The 18633-nt window shown below is 43.6% G+C and overlaps 1 protein-coding gene across 1 annotated transcript; it reads left to right on the plus strand.

Annotated features, from left to right (window-relative positions):
- The first annotated feature begins 660 nt into the window (after positions 1-660).
- On the plus strand, positions 661-17603 carry LOC104045828 (transmembrane 4 L6 family member 1). The gene is made up of 6 exons (XM_064439733.1): positions 661-761; positions 3785-3967; positions 8617-8682; positions 14033-14178; positions 14936-15122; positions 15637-17603. The coding sequence occupies exons 2-6, from the start codon at positions 3797-3799 to the stop codon at positions 15655-15657; spliced, it is 591 nt and encodes a 196-aa protein (XP_064295803.1). The 5' UTR covers positions 661-761; positions 3785-3796; the 3' UTR covers positions 15658-17603.
- The last annotated feature ends 1030 nt before the right edge of the window (positions 17604-18633 follow it).

The following is an 18633-nucleotide window of genomic DNA, read 5'->3' on the forward strand; positions in this document are numbered from 1 at the left end:
TTAACATTTCTTCAAACACTTTGCTGTGTTTTTCATTTTCTGGCCCATTGCTACTGTCTTTTCTACCTTTCTCTTCTCCTTTGCCAAGGTGAGTCTTCAGTTTCTCTTCCGTATTCCCATGCTTTCATCCTTGGAACTCTGTTTTTCTTTCCTTCTTTCTTCTCTTGGTCACACCTCTCCCTTCTCTCCAGCCTTTCTGCCCTTCTCCCTCTTTTTTCCCTGGTCTTATTGAGAATTTTTTTCCTTCCCTTCTCGTCCCCAGTCTCCCCACCCAGCTCTCCCAGCAGCACGCTTTGGAGCAAAGACAGTACCAACTTTTGTGCAGATGACTCCACATGGACTGCCATACTTTGCTGTGCCACGTGCTTGTTGTTCCTCTTCACTTGCTTGTACTCCTGCAGTGTCCTGCCTTTCCTCTTCTGCCAAACTGTGCATGGCTGAAATGGTTGTGGCAGTAACAAGGCCTACAACTCTTGGATCTGTATGTCCCAGGGGGGCGAGGCATTGACCACTGGAACACTGCCTTAAAATAATCAATAACACTGGGTAGCACGCCAACCTCACACTGGCCAACCAGGGATAACTTGGGGTATTTCCTCATTCTCCAGAGAGAAACAGCTATTTGTTTAATAGGCACTGTTGCCCGAAAACATTGTCGTGTCTCCCTCAGTCCACACGCTCCAGGAGAGGGGAACTGGAAAGCCTGAAGCTGGCTGTGGGGACCTCTGGAGACTGGAGGTGATCTTAGCCCTGAATAGAAGGTAAGCAAAGGTATTTACCTGCTTCCCTCAGCATTAAAAAGCAAAACTTTCTAAAACCCAAGTTAAAAATTAGAAGCATGCTCTAATTTAATAATAAATAATAATGTGGCTGCCTTGCTTAATGAAACTGTAGAAAGTGCTTTTGTTTGCTGAATTAATAATGTGTTTTGAGTGTTTCTGGCAATCCAGAGTGTTTTCCTAAGCTGTAATAACACAGTCAGATTCTCTGATGTACACAGGCAGCAAAGTGCCATTGATTTTGATGGTAGAGGCTCTCACTAGGTCTGGTGATTGATGTTTAGGTAAGTTCTCCTTGCGGTTTGAAGTGGTATTGAGATAGGTCAGAGAGAATGGGCTGTAAACCCCAGTTCTTCCAGGCAAAGAAACGTCATGTTCCTTCACATCGGGCAAGAATTGGGCCCTCCAGCTATGTGTGAAAGATGCAGAAGAGAATTTATAACTCACCTACTAGACTTAGCTTTTATAGAAGGAGGCCAGGCTGTGCCTGTGCTTGTTTGCCTCTCTCTGGGAAGCGGAGGGGGAAAGTAGGTGAAGTTGGGCAAATGTATGGAAAAGCAAAAGCTGGAATGGGATGGGAAAGCAGACAGGCAGAACACAGCATGAAAAAATAGCAAATCCATCGGGCATTTGAGAGAAAGATGGGTGAAATAGCCAATATTCTTTCCATTTCCCTCCACTCCCTCCCAGCTTCATCTTTCATTTGCACATTTTTAGTCTGCTTAGATTTTTATCTCTTTGAGCTGGGGCTTGCAAATGCCCTGCCCAATTTTGAGCACTATATAAACAATAGGAAATTACTGTAAACCAAGAAGAACCTCCGTTAAAAACACTCCCTTCTGGAATAACTTAATGCCAGTTAACTTGTTTTAAACCTGTATTAAAAAGTATAACATGATTGTAGAGTGCTCAGAAAATAAGGCATATAAACACAGTGCCCTTAATAAACTCTTACCAGCAGAGAACAATGCAAAGTTTTTTGCTGTTGAAATGCAACTCAGAAGAAATCTCTGGCAGTCACAGCTACCTCACAGCAATATATGGCACCCCATAAAGCCAGTGTTTTCCCTCTCAGTTACAGAGGTCTGAGGACATCGGTCTGTCTTTGTGCCTTACCTCACGTCTTTGCTCTCTTCATTCTGTCAATGAAGCTGGTTTCAGCCTGTCTCTGGCTTTCTCAAATATCTTCATACTGTCTTTCACCTGGGCTTTTTTGCTTGGGAGCCCAACCTCAACTGATTTCTGTACTCCTAGCCCGCTTAATACCTTCTCCAGACCAACTTCTGTCACAAAACTTTCAGGTTAGCCAATGTACATGACTAAATTGAGGGACATTTCACTGTTTACTGCCTTGGTTATTACAAAAACTACTTGCATGTAGCAAGCGTAGGCATGTGCACGTGCATGGGTGCGCGTGTGTACTGAAATGGTGTGTATCCAGATTATCTTCCTTCTCTTACATTTTATAATTTGCTCATGGTAAAGCAACAGCACCTTTGTCATGAACTGTCAGCTTTCTCTGAGAACAGAAACCTGCAGATTGACATTTTGTATTTTTATGCATTTGAAAGCCTTGAGCTGGAGTGAAGCTATGATAAAACATCATTAAGAAGCTGTGGTTAGTTTATGCCATAAAGTTAATGGCAGTGTGAAAGTTCAATAATCTCAGTTAAAATAGTCTGGAATTTCCAACCTGACGTGGAGAAATTTTTGTGGATCCGCTTTTTTATTGATCAGCCTTTTCTCTTCGGCTAGAGATCACAGCGTGAGTGCATTATGAGCTGGGGTTGCTCACTTTGAAGGGGGACCTAATAGCAGCCTACATCAAGTTTGTAAGGGAGTGACAGAGGTGATGGAGTGATGGGAGAGGATATAATGAGGAGAAATAGTCACATTTACGGCTTGGGAGGAAAGACCTTTTCACCAAGAGGTTGAGGCAGCCGTACAACAGGTCACCCACAGAGATGTTGGTAGCTTCATCCCTGGGGGGTTTCAAGGCTCAGCAATGCAAAGCCATGGCTGACACAGCAACCTAGTGTTGATGGTCATCCTGTTTTCAGCAGGAGGTTGGACTGGTGACCTGCAGAGATCCCTTTCAACCGGTGCTTCATTTATGTTGATTCTTTGATTTTAAATTACAATACCTTGATTTTAAAAGTAGGGCCTGTCCACTGTGAAATATTAAGCTGCTGTTTTGCACATTATGGCAGATCTCTGAAAATTATGTGGGATGGTTTTGTGACCTGCTGTTAAGCAAATAGCCACAGGATTAGATGTGCTTCCAGTTTTTCAGATATTTTAGCATGGGTGCCAAACAGCCCTGTAACTCACAGCCTTATCTACCCTTATCTGCAGAATAAGCACGTCACAGGAAACAGTAATGAAAGTTTCTCCAATTCTTGCTGACGGTGTAGTTTAGACTGAAATAGAGAAAATGCAGCTGGCAGGGGCCCTGGTGAGGCTTCCCAGTCTGCCCCAGTACCAAGGCAGTGTTAAATATTTCTATGGCCTTCCTGGCAGTCATTTCCTGCTCTTCTCGACCTTCACTGCAAAAGATTTCAAATCAGCTTCCAAAGACAGTGGTCCCAGACAACCCAGTGCAGCCACCTCCCCTTCCACCCAAGGCCTTAGTCCCACCATGAAGTCTGCCAGCCAGGGTATCAGTTTGTGTGGCTGTGGTTGTGTTACTGATGTTCCAAATAGACAGACAATTGTCCATTAACAACTAAAATGAAATACTCTGTTCATTTCATACCAACACGTTTAGTACTGGCGATTTTAAATAAATATAGTCAAACATTCCAGTTTTTAATCATTCTGTTTTAAATAAAGTCTCTGAAGGGAACAGGCTCTGTAGAACAGGATTATCTGTGTAACATGAACATCTGTGTAACTGGAAAATTCCTTGCTTCAAAACCTATTCTTCTTTCATTAAAGAAGAAGACTGCTGAAATCCCATGCTCCCTGTGCTGCAGTAATCCAAACCTCCCTCCATCTTTCCTCAGCAGAGAGCTACCATGTGCACAAGGAAGTGTTCGAGATGCATTGGGATCACCCTGTTCCCACTGGCGGCATGTGCCATAGTCTCCAACATCCTCCTGTACTTCCCCAACAGACGAGTTCTGCAGCTCAGTGAGATAACCGACCTGGTCTGGTTTTTCCATGGCATTCTGGGAGCTGGGATACTGGTAAGAAAGAAGTGTTGCTACTGTTTCTTATGAGGTGTTTTTTGCTTTGTTTTGTTTCAAATTCAGGGCTAAGAAAACCTCTATTAACAAAGAAAAAGTCATAGTAGTGTTTTTTGCATAAACATGTGAGCAGCTTAACTGGGAATCATGGAATCACAGAATCACAGAATCCCAGGTTGGAAAGGAACCTCAGGGATCATCTAGTCCAGCCTTTCTAGGAAGAGCACAGTCTAGACAAGATGGCCCAGCACCCTGTCCAGCCGACTCTTGAAGGTGTCCAACGTGGCCAAGTCAACCACTTCCCTGGGGAGATTATTCCAATGGGTGACTGTCCTCACTGTGAAAAATTTCCCCTTGGAAGTTGGGGATCAGCACTGAGAAAGTACATTCAAGACTGAAAAGTCCCTAATCATAGGAATACGAGCTATTCCTGAAATAAATGTCAGGACTCCAAGTCAGGTGGAAGCAACATGGCTGAATTCTCATTATGGAGAAGGGACACATGGGTGTTCATGTCTCCATGAGTCAAAGCAAAGATGAGGACCTAATCTCAGTTGGAGGTGGTAAACTTTTCACTATTGGCTGCACCTCCTTGATACTCCTCTAAGTGATTTTGTGCTCACATAATTCACAAAAAAGGGGGGGGGGGGATAGAAATATGTTTCAGTAGGTGTTCATTAGAGACCCAGCTAACACTCAATGAGTGTGGAGCTGCAGATGGCTTAAATCTCAAACGCCCCTGTGTTCCCACACACCCACCTACCTCCTTTTGGGTTTGATCTGGTTTGTATGTGCTCTTCTATAGCCAGTTCTCCATTCCACTACTCAGGAAAGATCACTTTTATGTGAATACCCATAACTAGAAGTGAACATGTTTGGGAATATGGATCTTTCCAATTCATTAGAAATCTTGCTCCCTTTACACTCTTCCAATTATTCACCCAAGTGCAGATAAAAAGCCAAGCAAATAACATGCATATGACAAGTACTGGCTGTTATGCAGCCTAGGCAGATGGTAAACTGGCACAGAGCTGGACACCTGCACGTCAAAAAAAAAACAATAAAAAGAATGTTTAAGAATAATTAACTTAGAGAAAAGCAAATCTCATTCACAGTCAGGCAATGATGCAGCTACCACTTATGTCTATGAAAAAGCTACAATGGATGTGGTTCAGACTCATATTTCCCAAAGCAGAAACACGGTATAAGGTCATTCAATAAATTGTTCTCCACCAGCAGCTTGCCTGCTTCTTCTTCCAGCTACCACTTGGGCCTATTACTCATGCTGAGCTTGAACGTAAGCATGAGTTTGTGGAAGGAACCCTAAAGGAAAAAGTGGAACTGCATGAGAGACCTATGGAAAATTCATATCACTGCAAGCCCAGGAGTCATTGGCGTTCAATGAAAGGAAAGGCAGATGTTAGGAATGAGATGTCACAGGCTCATTGAAAATGTGCCTTCTTTTAAAGCTTCCACAGAGGCTTGCCTCTGGTCAGCACTACATACATCAAAAATGTATGGAGAGGGAGGAGAAGTTTGCATTGACCTTCAAAACACAGCATTAGAAGTATTGATCCACAAACAATGCTGCTCGGTGTACATGTTTTCCAGAAAACAGCATGACAAATGCCCACAGGTGAAGAGAAGAGGAAAGAAAGTATTATCATCAGCTCCATTTTCCAGGTGCTGGAAGCATGGAAAAATGAGACTGGCTTATTGGCCTCCTAGGGAGCTAAGCAATGAGCAAGAGTGCCCCATGACTGGAGCCTGGGCCATACCCTGACTCTGCAGTGAGGCCAGACTGGGCTGCACTGTGTTCCCCCATACACCCAGCTTCTCCCCAAAGGAAACTCAGGAAAGTCATGCCAACAGGTTGCCCAACCTTGGAGAACCTGCCTATAGCCAAGACATAGCCTCTGGAGCCAGGACTGTGGGATTAATTTCATAACAGCCTGGCCTGGCTCTGCAAGCCAGAAAACCTGCCTCTACATTGGAACTTCATCCATAGGCTGATACCTAGGTCATCAGTGCGCATTTTGGCTGATCAGCCAACCCCACCCTTTCCTCCTCCTCTGCTGATTCTCTAATGGAATTTTGACTTGAAAACCTCTCAATTTCCTTCTTTCAAAAGTTTAGGGTGTAAAGAGAGGAAGACTGGCTCTGTGCATCATAGTAACGTCTTTCCTGATGGAAAGCCTATGTGCCACACTGGGAAGAGCCTAACTGAGCCATGGCTCATGTGCAGCCCTCATTTTACTGACAACAGCCAAATCTAGCAAATTCTCATTCCCATGTCAAAAGACAGGTGTTTATAATCACAGAATTCCAGAATCCCAGGTTGGAAGGGACGTCAGGGATCATCTAGTCCAGCCTTTCTGGGAAGAGCACAGTCTAGGCAAGATGGCCCAGCACCCTGTCCAGACGACTCTTGAAAGTGTCCAACGTGGCCAAGTCAACCACTTCCCTGGGGAGATTATTCCAATGGGTGACTGTCCTCACTGTGAAAAACTTCCCTCTCATGTCCAGTCAGAATCTCCTCAAGAGCAACTTGTGTCCATTCCCCCTTGTCCTTCTCCATGTGACTCTTTGCAAAAAGGGAGTCTCCATCTTCTTCGTAGCTGCCCCTTAAGTACTGGTACATGGTGATGAGATCCCCTCTGAGCCTCCTTTTCTCAAGGCTGAACAAACCCAGTTCTCCCAGCCTATCCTCGTATGGCAGCTTCCCAGTCCTCTGATCATCTTGGAGGCCCTTCTCTGGACCCCTTCCAGCCTGTCCACATCCTTTTTTTATAGAGGGGACCAGAACTGTACACAGGACTCCAGGTGTGGCCTGACACGTGCTGAGTAGAGCAGGGTAATGACTTTATCTCTGCTGGCGATGCCCTTTTTGATGCAACTCAGCATCCTGTTGACCTTCTTGGCTGCAGCAGCACACTGTTCGCTCATGTTGAGCTTCCTGTCCACCAGGACTCCCAGGTGCCTTTCCACAGAGCTGCTCTCCAGCCAGATGGATCCCAACCTGTGCTGCACTCCTGGATTATGTTTTCCCAGGTGCATGACCTTACACTTGTCCTTGTTGAACTTCATAAGGTTCTTGCTGGCCCACTCTTCCAGCCTATCCAGATCTTCCTGCAGAGCAGCTCTCCCTTCTGGAGTGTCTACTTCCCTACTCGGTGTCATCAGCAAACTTCATCAGGCTACAATTGATGCCGTTATCCAGATCACTTATAAAGATATTGAATAACATTGGGCCCAAATAATCAGGCACTGCAAATAAGGAAAGCTGCCAAGCAAACCCTTCATCCTGAGCCAGGCTAATAAACAACACAAAGGTGTTCACAGCTTAGATGGGAAACCTCCAAAGAAGAAAGATGGCCCTGGAGGAAAGGGAGTGTTGATTTGATGGGCAGAAGTATTAGCTCTCCTTCTGAGTGCCAGAGAGTGGCATGCTGGGGCTGAAGCTGCCTTGGGGACCACCTGAATTATTTAAAAGCTGACTTCTTTCCAGGAAAAGGAATATCTTTTTAACCTCAATACGTTACATCAGCAGGACTGCAGCTGTGGTCCGTTAACAACTGCAGGTGCTGGAGGCTGCCTCTGGAGTGTACATAAAGGGCAATGGAGAGAAAATCTGCTGAAAAATATTTAGGAGCCTGCAAATCTAAACAGGTTTCACAACACTGTCCTATACAGTCTAACAGAGATATTCATACTGCACACATAAATTACCCGGGCTTCATTCACTGTGGACATTCTGCTCTTTCTACCCTACATGTGACAATATCTCTCCAACATCTAGTCAGGCTGTTTTTACAGCTTTTACATTTTTTGTTTATTTGTTTGTTTAGGGGGTTCTCCTTTCATTAACTTCATTGGGATAATTTCCTACTTTCTCAAATACTCATTTTCTTGTGTTGCTCTTTCAGTGCACTGCACAAGCAGTGGTGGGCAGACATAAGGCAGCAGGAGTGCTCTGGCTGCACAGCTAGACCCACAAAAACTTTCTTGCCCTCTAGCTACCAAACTAAATGCAGCTTTTCCTATCTTCAGAGTGCCTCTGTAAGCTGGTATCATATCCTGAGACACAGATGATTTTTGACTCCATCGTATCAGTCCAACTCCACCTGATAATTACCATAGAGAAAGCTGATGTGTCCTGGGAGTTCCCTGTTGAGTGAAGTCTATTTTGTAGGTTTTCCAGAAGCTTAGCATAAAAGAGCCAGTGTCAGATGTATTTCAGGAAGTTTAAGACTGATCTCCCAATTATAATCCAGAGCAGGATGCTCAGAAGATTTAAACTGGCATAATTCTTACTCCAGTGATGCCTCTTTCCTGAGCAGAAATTCTGTTTTCTCAAACTGACATGTTTGTTCCTGAAAAAAAAAACAACAAACCCCTGCTGAAAAGAAGCAGTATAGCTTCAGCAGCCAGAATTACTCTACCAGAAACTTGCCAGCCAGCTCTAGCTGTAATCCCACGCTTCTTCCTGAGTTACTTTTCAGCAAGCACCAACATCTAAGCAGCTGTAACTCACAGAGAAAAGGCAGAAGGTGGCTTGCATTTGAGGAATATGATGCCCCAGCTCCTAGACTTTAAAACCACCCCAACAGAAGTACTGCACACCAAATAAGCTTGTGCTTTTCTCACAGGTTATTTTGCCGGCATTCATGATGCTGGGAGCAGGCAGAGCAGGATGTTGCGCTAACAGATGTGGGGTAAGTGGATATTTATGTGTTGAAATGGCACTATAGGGTTTGCACAATAGCTCTTAAATGGCTATTCGGCAGGTGGGAACATACAATGACAAACCACCACATCACCATCAACAGCCCTGTCAGGGAAATGCAGAAGAAGATCTTGATCTACAGCGTCCCTGGGCTGGGGCTGAGAGCTCAGTTAGCCAACCAGAATGTTATGATATTACAGCCACTGATATGAGGGAAATCATACTCAGCCAGGGCAGGTACTGGAGCATTTAGCCACATCACTGAGGGCAGAGGGGGACAAAGCTACTTCACCCAACATAAAGTGCAGCTCCAGCTTCCTCCTGCTCAAGGCTATCCTAAAGATTGAGACAGCTCCCTATTCCTTATGCTTTCATCTGGTCCTGTTTCCTCCATACCCTTCCATGGCAATTTGCTTTTCCACAGGTTCATCCCTGCTTACCTTTGCATGGGCAGATAGGTCCCCTACTTTGCAGGCCCATGCTATAAGCCTGAGCTGCTGCTGGCACTAAGGACCAAGCTCCGTTTCCTGGAGGCTGCTCCCCATGGAAGGCTTTGACCCATAGCATTTGCCCAAGCATTATGCACATGAAAGGTGCAAAGGCAATTTGGGCTCTTTGTCATCCAAAGAAAGGCCAGACAGACTTTTTCCCTTGATAATTAAGAATATTATAAAGCAACATGTAATACAGGCATCTCCATTAAACCTCAAGCCCTGGGCACAGACTTCTATGTGGCTATCATTATTAGCAAGAATAAACTGAATTAGAAACTGACTTATCTTCCTTCCCAGAAGCACCCTGGAATGAGAGCTTCCATACAATAAAGCATGTCTCTTCTGTACTCTTCATTAATGTTTAGTTTGATCCATGAGAAGCCTTTTACCTCTTCAAGATGTTTTATTTAAGTTAATTATTCATAATATCAAAATAACATTCTTCATTAGTATGTCAACATCCCAAAGGACATGTGTGGTGGGCTGACCTTGGCTGGATGCCAGGTGCCCACCAAAGCCGCTCTGTCACTCCCCTCCTCAGCTGGACAGGGGAGACAAAATATTATAAAAGGCTCATGGGCTGAGATAAAGACAGGGAGGTCACTCACCAATTACTGTCATGGGCAAAACAGATTTGACTTGGGGAAATTAGTTTAATTTATTGCCAATCAAATGAGAGTAGGGTAATGAGAAATAAAAACTAAATCTTAAAACACCTTCCCCCACCCCTCCCTTCTTCCCAGGCTCAACTTCACTCCTAATTTTCTCTACCTCCTCCCCGCCAAGTGGAACAGGGGGACAGGAAAATGGGGTCGCGGTCAGTTCATCACACACTCTCTCTGCTGCTCCTTCCTTCTCAGGGGGAGGACTCCTCACACACTTCCGCTGCTCCTGCATGGGGTCCCTCCCATGGGAAACAGTCTTCCAGGATCTTCTCCAATGTGGGTCCTTCCCACTGGCTGCAGTTCTTCATTAACTGCTCCAGTGTGGTCCCTTCCATGGGCACAGTCCTGCAGGAACAGACTGCTCCAGTGCAGGTACCCCACGGGGTCACAAGTCCTGCCAGCAAACCTGCTCCACTGTGGGCTCCTCCTCCACAAGGCCACAGGTCCCGCCAGGACCCTGCTTCAGCACACGCTTCCCATGGGGTCACAGCCTCTATTGGGGCATGTCCACCTGCTCTGCCGTGGGGTCCCCCATGGGCTGCAGGTGGATATCTGTTCCACCGCTAACCTCCACGGGCTGCTGGGGGACAGCCTGCCTCACCATGGTCTTCACCAGGGGCTGCAGGGGAATCTCTGCTCTGGTGCCTGGAGCACCTCCTCCCCCTCCTTCTCTACTGACCTTGGTGTCTGCAGAGCTGTTCCTCACATATTCTCACTCCTCTCTCCTGGCTGCTCTTGCACAGGGTTTGGTGTTTTTTTCTTCTTCTTAAGTATGTTATCCCAGAGGATAGCGGGGAGCCCTGGGACTGGTTCAAACATGCATGATGGCAGCAGCTTCCCAAGGTCCCAGATCTCCTTGCAAAGTGGGTCTGGGGGGACCTGATATGGGGTCCCCAGCTCTTGGTGGCTTGTCCACCAACTTCTACCTACTGGCAGGGAAATAGCCCACATTGGAGCTATTCAGGAGTCTCTGTAATCCAAAGGTTAGTTTGTCTACCTTTTTGCTTTGGGGACCTTAGGTATAAAATTATAATTTACACTGAATACTCAGCATTGCTTTTCATAAGGAAAAAAAAAAAAGGCTAGAGAACTAATACTGTTCAGAATTATTATTCAATCAGAACATAGCCATCTTCCTCAGGGTAGGGACTCTGTTCTTTTATATTTTGTTCAATCCCTGGTTTAATAGTTTCAGCCTTCATCATGGCTTTTACACGCTGCTGAAGTATCAACAGTAAAAATAATTACTAAATTTCTCATCCTTTTATTCACCTGATTGAGTTCTCCAGTTCACAGTGATTATGTGCTGCATTGAGTAAGCTTTTTGATTAATCCATTTTAAATTGTTGCCTGCAAACATACCTAGATGGCTTCTTGTCCTTGCACTATGGGGTAATGACTTTGGAAAGTAACAGATTTAGAAAGCTTCCATGCCTTGCAGCTTAGCATGTACACATCTGAAGGTATCTACTGCACTGGCACAACGAGGAAAAAAAGACCTCCCAAAATACAGCTTCTGTCATTGCATCAGCAAACAGACTCTAGTACTTATCCCTAAGCCTTCCTTAACAGTTACTAGTAGAACAAGAATAGCCATAGCAGCTTTCCAGACAAACAAACCTAGATAAGCAAAGATATCTGGATAGTCAGACAGGATATTCATTTAAAAAACAAAACAAAACAAAACACCAACACCTCCAAAGAAAGAAACAGAGAAGGAAGAAATGTGCATGAAACAAGAACCACAGCGATAAAGAGCAGCACAAGCTGGGACAGGAGGAACTTGGTAATTTCATTAAAGCAGCTGATGCAAACTCTCAAAGAATGAATGCTAAAAGTCTTCATCAGCTCACCAGAGACAATCCAATTGTGTGAAGGATAAAGCAGGGAAAACATTAAAAGAAAATCAGCAAAAATAATCAGCTAAACCTTTGCAAGAGGTAGAAAACAGGACAACACCATGGGTAACTAATTTCAACAAACTCAGGCATCCCAGCTTAGACCTCATGTTGCAACTGAAGATACAAATCGGGAAATAAAAAATTTCAGAAAGAAGTGATACATGAAGATGGTACAGCTAGGGAAAATCTGAAAGGTTGAGATTATGTGATAGTTAATAAAATTGTTGTTTTTCCATAGAATATGGGACAAGCTTCCAGAAGAGTAAATACAATGGGGAAATGCCACTGTGTGTCTGGAAACTGCCCAGGAAAGCCAGTTTAACAGCTGAAGCAACTTCAGACTCCCCTTTCAGTGACAAGTAGTCTTTGTCTATATAAACGTGTGCACAGTAAAGGAAATAGCTGAGATGAAGATAGCCACACAGCCAGCAGATTTCAAATGAGAAAATCATGTGTCAAAGAATAGTCATCAAAGATAGCACTGATGAGTACTACTAGTACTAATCACTATCATAGAGCATAGTAGTAGCAAAGGACCATTTGACTTTTCCTATTGTAATTGTTTTTGGGATATCCATACTGTGCTAAAACTAATCATTAGCATAATTAAGATCCTTCAACCAAGTTGGAGAATGCACAGTTGAAGTAAATGAGAAAATAGGTGGGGAGAAGTGGTTCAGCATAGGTAGGAGTGTCAGACAGAGTATCAGTCACTCACCTTCACCGTGAAGCATGGCTGGTGATCTTATTTTGAGAGACAGTGCATCAGCTACAACCCAGCACTGCTTTGGTCTGAGACAATATACTAAATTACCTACATTTTGCTGACAATGAAGCTCTGCTGAGAGGCAACTCAGCCAACATGCAGATAAAGACAAAAAAGAGTGTCCAGCTTTGCAAAAAGACAGAGTTATTAATCAGTTATGATGAAATAAATCTCATGAGAAATCCCAGCAACTTTTAAGTCAAGGATTGCTTTAGAGGCAAAAGGATCCACAAAATGAGTCAATTCATACACACTGGCAGCGTGCAATGTTGTATGGAAAGCAGTAATGTAATTGGCTGGCAAGTTGGAAACTGCATTCACCAGCTTGAACAAGTTTGGACAGTGAATATTTTTCAAGATTATGTCACAAATCTTCAATGTGGATGGTGGATATTTCCATTTGACTCTGTAATGCAGCACTCTGTGAAGCAGCTGGCATTAGGAGAAGGTTTCTACCTTCCTTATGGGCTCTTAGGTTTCACTGGTATTTGCTGGCAACAGGGAAACGTTGCCAGAGGTATTTGGCTTCAAACCCAAGTCTTGGATGGGAGTGTTTCCCATGTGCTTCCTCAGCCATGCCTCTGCCCTGCTTCCGAGGCAGTCTTGCTGCCTTGCCCCTAGCCCAGGTCTTCCCTTGGCTCTCTCAGTCTGCTCCAGAGTTTCCCTTTCTCTTCTCCTTCTTGGCAGAGTTGTGAACAACCACTGGCGGGGACACTTAACAAGACTAGTGGGAATCCTGTCTCAGATACACCACCAGTAGCACCCACCTGAAATTCTTGTTTCTATATACAAGCAGCAACCAGATACATTCCAGCCATTAATAGAAAACTACCCCAAAACAGAGTAAAAGTAACGTTTCTGTGGGAGTGGCCAATGTAAAATGTACAGGTGCATTACATATAATTTGAAGTCACCACTGGTTTGTTGCCACATGCAGCACAGTTACATTTCTCAACATGAGCAGTGGTAACCACATATCATGCTGTTGCAAAATGAAGGAAAGCGGCAAGAAGAAAGGCTCTATTTCATTCCTCATCAATTAGCAAAAGCAACTAATGCATCTTCTGTTGCTTTCATACCTGGTTCAGTAGTTGCTTGCTAGTTTCTGTTGATACAAAGGCTGAGAAAGGTGCTCTTGGTGAAGAGGTGGAAATGCCAAGGCACATGATGTGGACCACATGAAGCCAGTACTGGCTTCCTATTGACTTCTTGAAAGAAGACCACAAGATTTTTCATAATTGATTTGTCAAGTATAAAACTCTGAATAAGTAAAGCTCTGGGCTTACCTGCTTTTAAAAGCAAAACAAATACAGTCTGAAATCCTTTCACATCTAAGATAGCTGCACTAGTCAGAAAAAGTAAACTATTTTTTACTCCCACAAATATTATACTATTATTATGAGTTTCAGCATATAGTAAGAAATAAAGATCGTTTCCTTCCCTATTAAATGTAAGCTTTACATGTTGTTCAATGCCTCTGTGCATATGATGTTGAAGGTCTTTTCCCTTTCAGATGCTGCTGTCAGTGGTCCTGGCTGTGCTGGGATTCACAGGAGGAGTGTATTGTGCGGTCATCTCCTCACTGGGGCTGATAGGGGGCCCTCTGTGCGACACAGGTGATGGAGAATACCTCTACCCTTTCAGGAATGATACTCTGGAGTGAGTATGACTTACAGGCGCCTCCAACTTTGCTTCTCCTAATCCCCCCCTTCTTTCTATAGGAAATTTGAATTTTTCCAAAGTGAACTGATGGTCCACCTGGTCTACAAAGAAATTCACATTTCTCTGAGCCAGCATGCTCTGGCTGGTCATCTCTTTGACCAAGGATCATCTTTGGGCAAGCTTTCCAAGTTGCTTTTGTTGTGCTTGTCAGCAGCCCCTTGTGCAAGTTGCACTACGCCTTCAAAAGGCTGCGGAGCTGTGACTCCCACTGGAGTCAAAAGGAAATGTGCAATCAGTATGCCACATAAAGCTGCTGAGTCTACTTTACCTAATTCTGAAAAGCAAAGCAAAAATCTTTTCTAACTCTTTAAAGTTAACCTTGGCAACCACACTATTCAAGCCAGAGCCAGAGATGATGGATGGACTAGGCTGAGATACTACAGCAGGAATGGAGAATATGGAGACATATTTTAAAACCATTAGGGTTCTTTCCCTTTAGTTATTAGCACTGCCATAAAACAAAAAGGGGATTCTTGTGCATGCAACGAAGTGCAGATGTGGGTCTCTTCCCTAGACATCAGTTGCACCTCTGCAATGGCAATTATGAAGAGAATCACCAGCTTTTACCAATTATAGTAGAATTTGAGACTCACTTTGTGCAATCAACTTCAGAAAAGGTAATACCAGAAAACACAGAAAGCATTCTTGAATTTTTATTTTCTAATTCATTGCCAAATATTTTTCTCTACCACAGAGACAATTATTTGTTCAACCAGACAATGTGGAGCATTTGCAAAGAACCTGAAAACATTGTCCTTTGGAATACCATCCTTTTTTCTATTCTCCTGGCCATTGGTGTGATTGAAGCTATTCTTTGTTTTATTCAACTCATCAGTGGACTCACCAGCTTCATATGTGGCTCATGTATGAGGAAAAGAAAGGTTGGTATGCAGTAAAAGATATCAGAGTGCTTTACATTCTTACCACTTTTATTTGTCAGGATCTGGGAATGGTACATGATCAGAGTGATCTGCACTGCCCCTGAATAAGCTCCTCCAGGGACCTGAGGCAGTATAGATGCATTTGCATACTCTCTCTCTCTCCCTGACATTGTAGTCAGGGATAACCTGGTCCTTAGATGTTTCAAAACAGTGGAGGAGTGTGATGCACTGACATACTCAGTTGCATGGTTGTGTTCCCATTCAAGTAGTCTTTTTGATAAAGTGCAATGACTCCCCAGCATCTGTAAGTGAGAGAGATGAGAAGTAGAGGTCATTTTAGTTGGTCAACAGTAGTAAAAATGTCATTTTACAAAATAGAAGAAAACCTCTTTCAAGTTTCATTTGTCACCACTGCTTCCTTTTCACTGTTTATTTTCATTGTATGGGATGCTTGCAGTAAGTCTGATATCCCTCTGGAATATTAATTAATCATCTTTCATTCATTGCCTTTCAGACAAATATTTCTGGAATGTGAATGATCTACAGGGAATGCCAGGACAAGCCCCAAGCTTCCGATTCATACACAATAAGGATAGTGCGCTGTGCTGTATTTATGGGGCGATGACAAAGAAAGCCCAAAATGTTCAGGAGTTTCATGAGGCAAATGAATATTTTATAAAGAAATCAAAGTGGAAAAAGATGAGATCATTTAGATCTGAAACTCCAAATTTTTCTCTCTAAATATTCCTACTAAATCTCAGGTACTGGCAAAAACAGTACTCTGCTGGTCCTGACTGCTGTACTTGTGCATAAAACACAAACGTCCCCAGATCAAAGCTCACCACTTACCCCCTTGTGTATATGGGAAATTGAACTGTTGTTAATATATGCATTTATCAGCTGGTCAAAGCAGGGTCTCTCTGGCTGGATGTAAATAACCTCCCATCCCCTCCAAATACCACCTTGATCTCACCTGTCTGTTCCTATTAACTTGCTACCTAGGCACTGCCAGTTTTAAATTAGTATGTGTAGAGAGTTTATCAAGCGGCATTTGTGATACTGCAGAGGCAACAGAAGCACACAGCTTTTCAGCCTCCCTCAACCACCCTGGAGCCAAAACCCCTTCTGCTCATTTGGTAGCTTGCTATCCTGTTCGACAAAGTCCAGCGCACTTTTACATCAGTTCTTCAGGTGCATCTGAGAGACATCATAGCCCTGGAGGGCCATTTGGGTCAATATAGACAGTAGGGTTTGGAGCAAGAGTTCAACAATGTCCAGTTTAACTAAAAGGAGAAAAACCTCAGCACCAGTTTTTCCCTCACAAGACTGCATATGAGTCTCACCAATTTCCACACAGGTTTGCAGGGCTGTTCTAGAATAGATCACATGGACAAGCAATTAACTGGCAAAGATAAATATTAAATAAATAAAGGTAGTAATTATGTGCAGCTTAGTAACAAATAAGAGATGTAATCTAAAAGGCAACAAATTGCATCAGTCTTAGTGTTACAGCAACAGTAATCCCAGCAAGGAACTGCATAACTCCCCATCATCGCTCAAGATCAAGCCCTTGACGCTAAAGTCCCTGATTGGCAAATTTCAGAAACTCCATCATTTTGGTGACTTCCTCAAAGGTTAATTCTTGGACATGCCACTGAATTCCTTGAGTCAGCCAAACTTTAAGATAGTCTTTATCCATCCTGAAGGCATGAATGCAGTTATGAATATCTGAATGTATTTTTCAAAGAGAAACATTTATGTTTTATCTGTCAAAAGTTGTTCCTATTTCTGCATTGTAGCATGGGAGCAAGGTATTTGAACACAATTGTTGCAGATACACATGGTTGGTTGTGCTGTCCTCTAATGCAGCACACAAAACCCTTTATACAAAATGGGGAAGAAAATCCCAGTTGTGCTGAGGTGAGGAGCATATATACACTTCCTTGGAGCATAGCTTCACCCCTAGAGGCAGGAAATTTTACCATAAAACTTAAAAGTACATTCTGTAAAAAAAGCAGAAGATTTGTTGAAGTCTGCAATCATGACTAGGTGCATCCAAACCTGCCAGGTGGCTTCAAAAGCTCATGTTCATTGTCAGCAGTGAAGCCTGAACAGTGCTACTATAAAAAGTGGACATCAAAATAAAGCCAACCAAGAAGAGTCAAGGAGGCAGCTACAAGGAAGGATATTCAGCATGTAGCCAGACCAAGACCCCTTCATCAGCAGAGGGTCTCTATGAGATCTTTGCAACCCCTAAATATCAATAAGCCCTACTCTCATCCCTTAGTTTTGCCTCCCTGACTCTCATCTCTATGATAAAGCCAGTTTAGGCTGTGCCAGCACCAGCAGAGGGAGAGGTACCCACTGGCACACACCACCTCCAGCAAGGGAGGTAAATGCACTGTACTGCTGCCATCTGCTCATTCCAAGCTGACCTGCCCTGGGAAAGTTTAGTGTCTCTGTCCTGTCAACTGTGCAATCACTGGCCTCACTGATATATGTAAATATTAAATATCATTATTCTGAAGTTATTTTCTGGCTCAATTTGTGTGACCTAAAGGACTTGTGACTTCAGACTAGCTCTGGTAGGAAAAGACATGGACTAACACAGAAAGTGGAGTGAAACTCATCTTTTCTAATATGAACCACTGAAAAGAAGCCTTTTCTGGGATAGGCATCAAGCCACATAGTCCATGGACAGGGGCAGCCTTTCCCCAGGCCATACTGAAAGAGATGCCTAAAGCAGGCAGGAGGAATAGCTCCTCTAGGCAAGATTCAGTTGTCCACCCTAGACAGGAGCATCTGGTGCCACCTGAAGTGCAACAAGCATCCTGATCAGCCTCCAGATGCCTGTCAAGGTGGCAAGAATCTCCCATGTGTCTTGTGTCACACCTGAGAACCCCTCACAGATCTTTAGACACCCAAGTAGCTCAGGTGGAGCTAGAAACACAGAGGTGTGGGTGACCAAAGCAAACACCTGTCTCCTGCGAACACAAGGATGCTAAAAATTCATTTAGCCAAGATACCTAAAGGTGGCTAAAATTAGGTGAAATCATTTCAGCTCATGGCTTTTCTGATCCCCCGAATTGCCTTTAGAAGTGTATCAAAGCCTGAGCTCTCAGAGGTGCCACCAGAGCCTTCTCTGGGAGCAGGCTGGCACACTGCAACAGGGGCAGCTCCTCACACCAAGCGCTACAGAGAGACTTGTAAGAAAATGGCTCCATAATACTAATAGCAATCATTTTAGTTTGGACAGAGAGTTGGCTTGACTAAAGATAAAATATCATGTTTCAGAATTAGTATTACCATGGATTTTAATTTGGATTTTTCCAAAATGAGAAGAATTAATTCAGTGAAATCTCCTAACAAAGGAAAAGAGCCAATCTGTCTCTGAAATGTTTTACGTATTGTATACAGGAAGAATTTAGTAAAACTAAGGAACTCATAATATTCTTCTATACCTATCTTTTATCTCTATTCATCCATCCATCCATCCATCCATCCATCCATC

Source organism: Phalacrocorax carbo, chromosome 1 (assembly GCF_963921805.1).
Source record: "Phalacrocorax carbo chromosome 1, bPhaCar2.1, whole genome shotgun sequence".
Taxonomy (NCBI): Eukaryota; Metazoa; Chordata; class Aves; order Suliformes; family Phalacrocoracidae; genus Phalacrocorax; species Phalacrocorax carbo.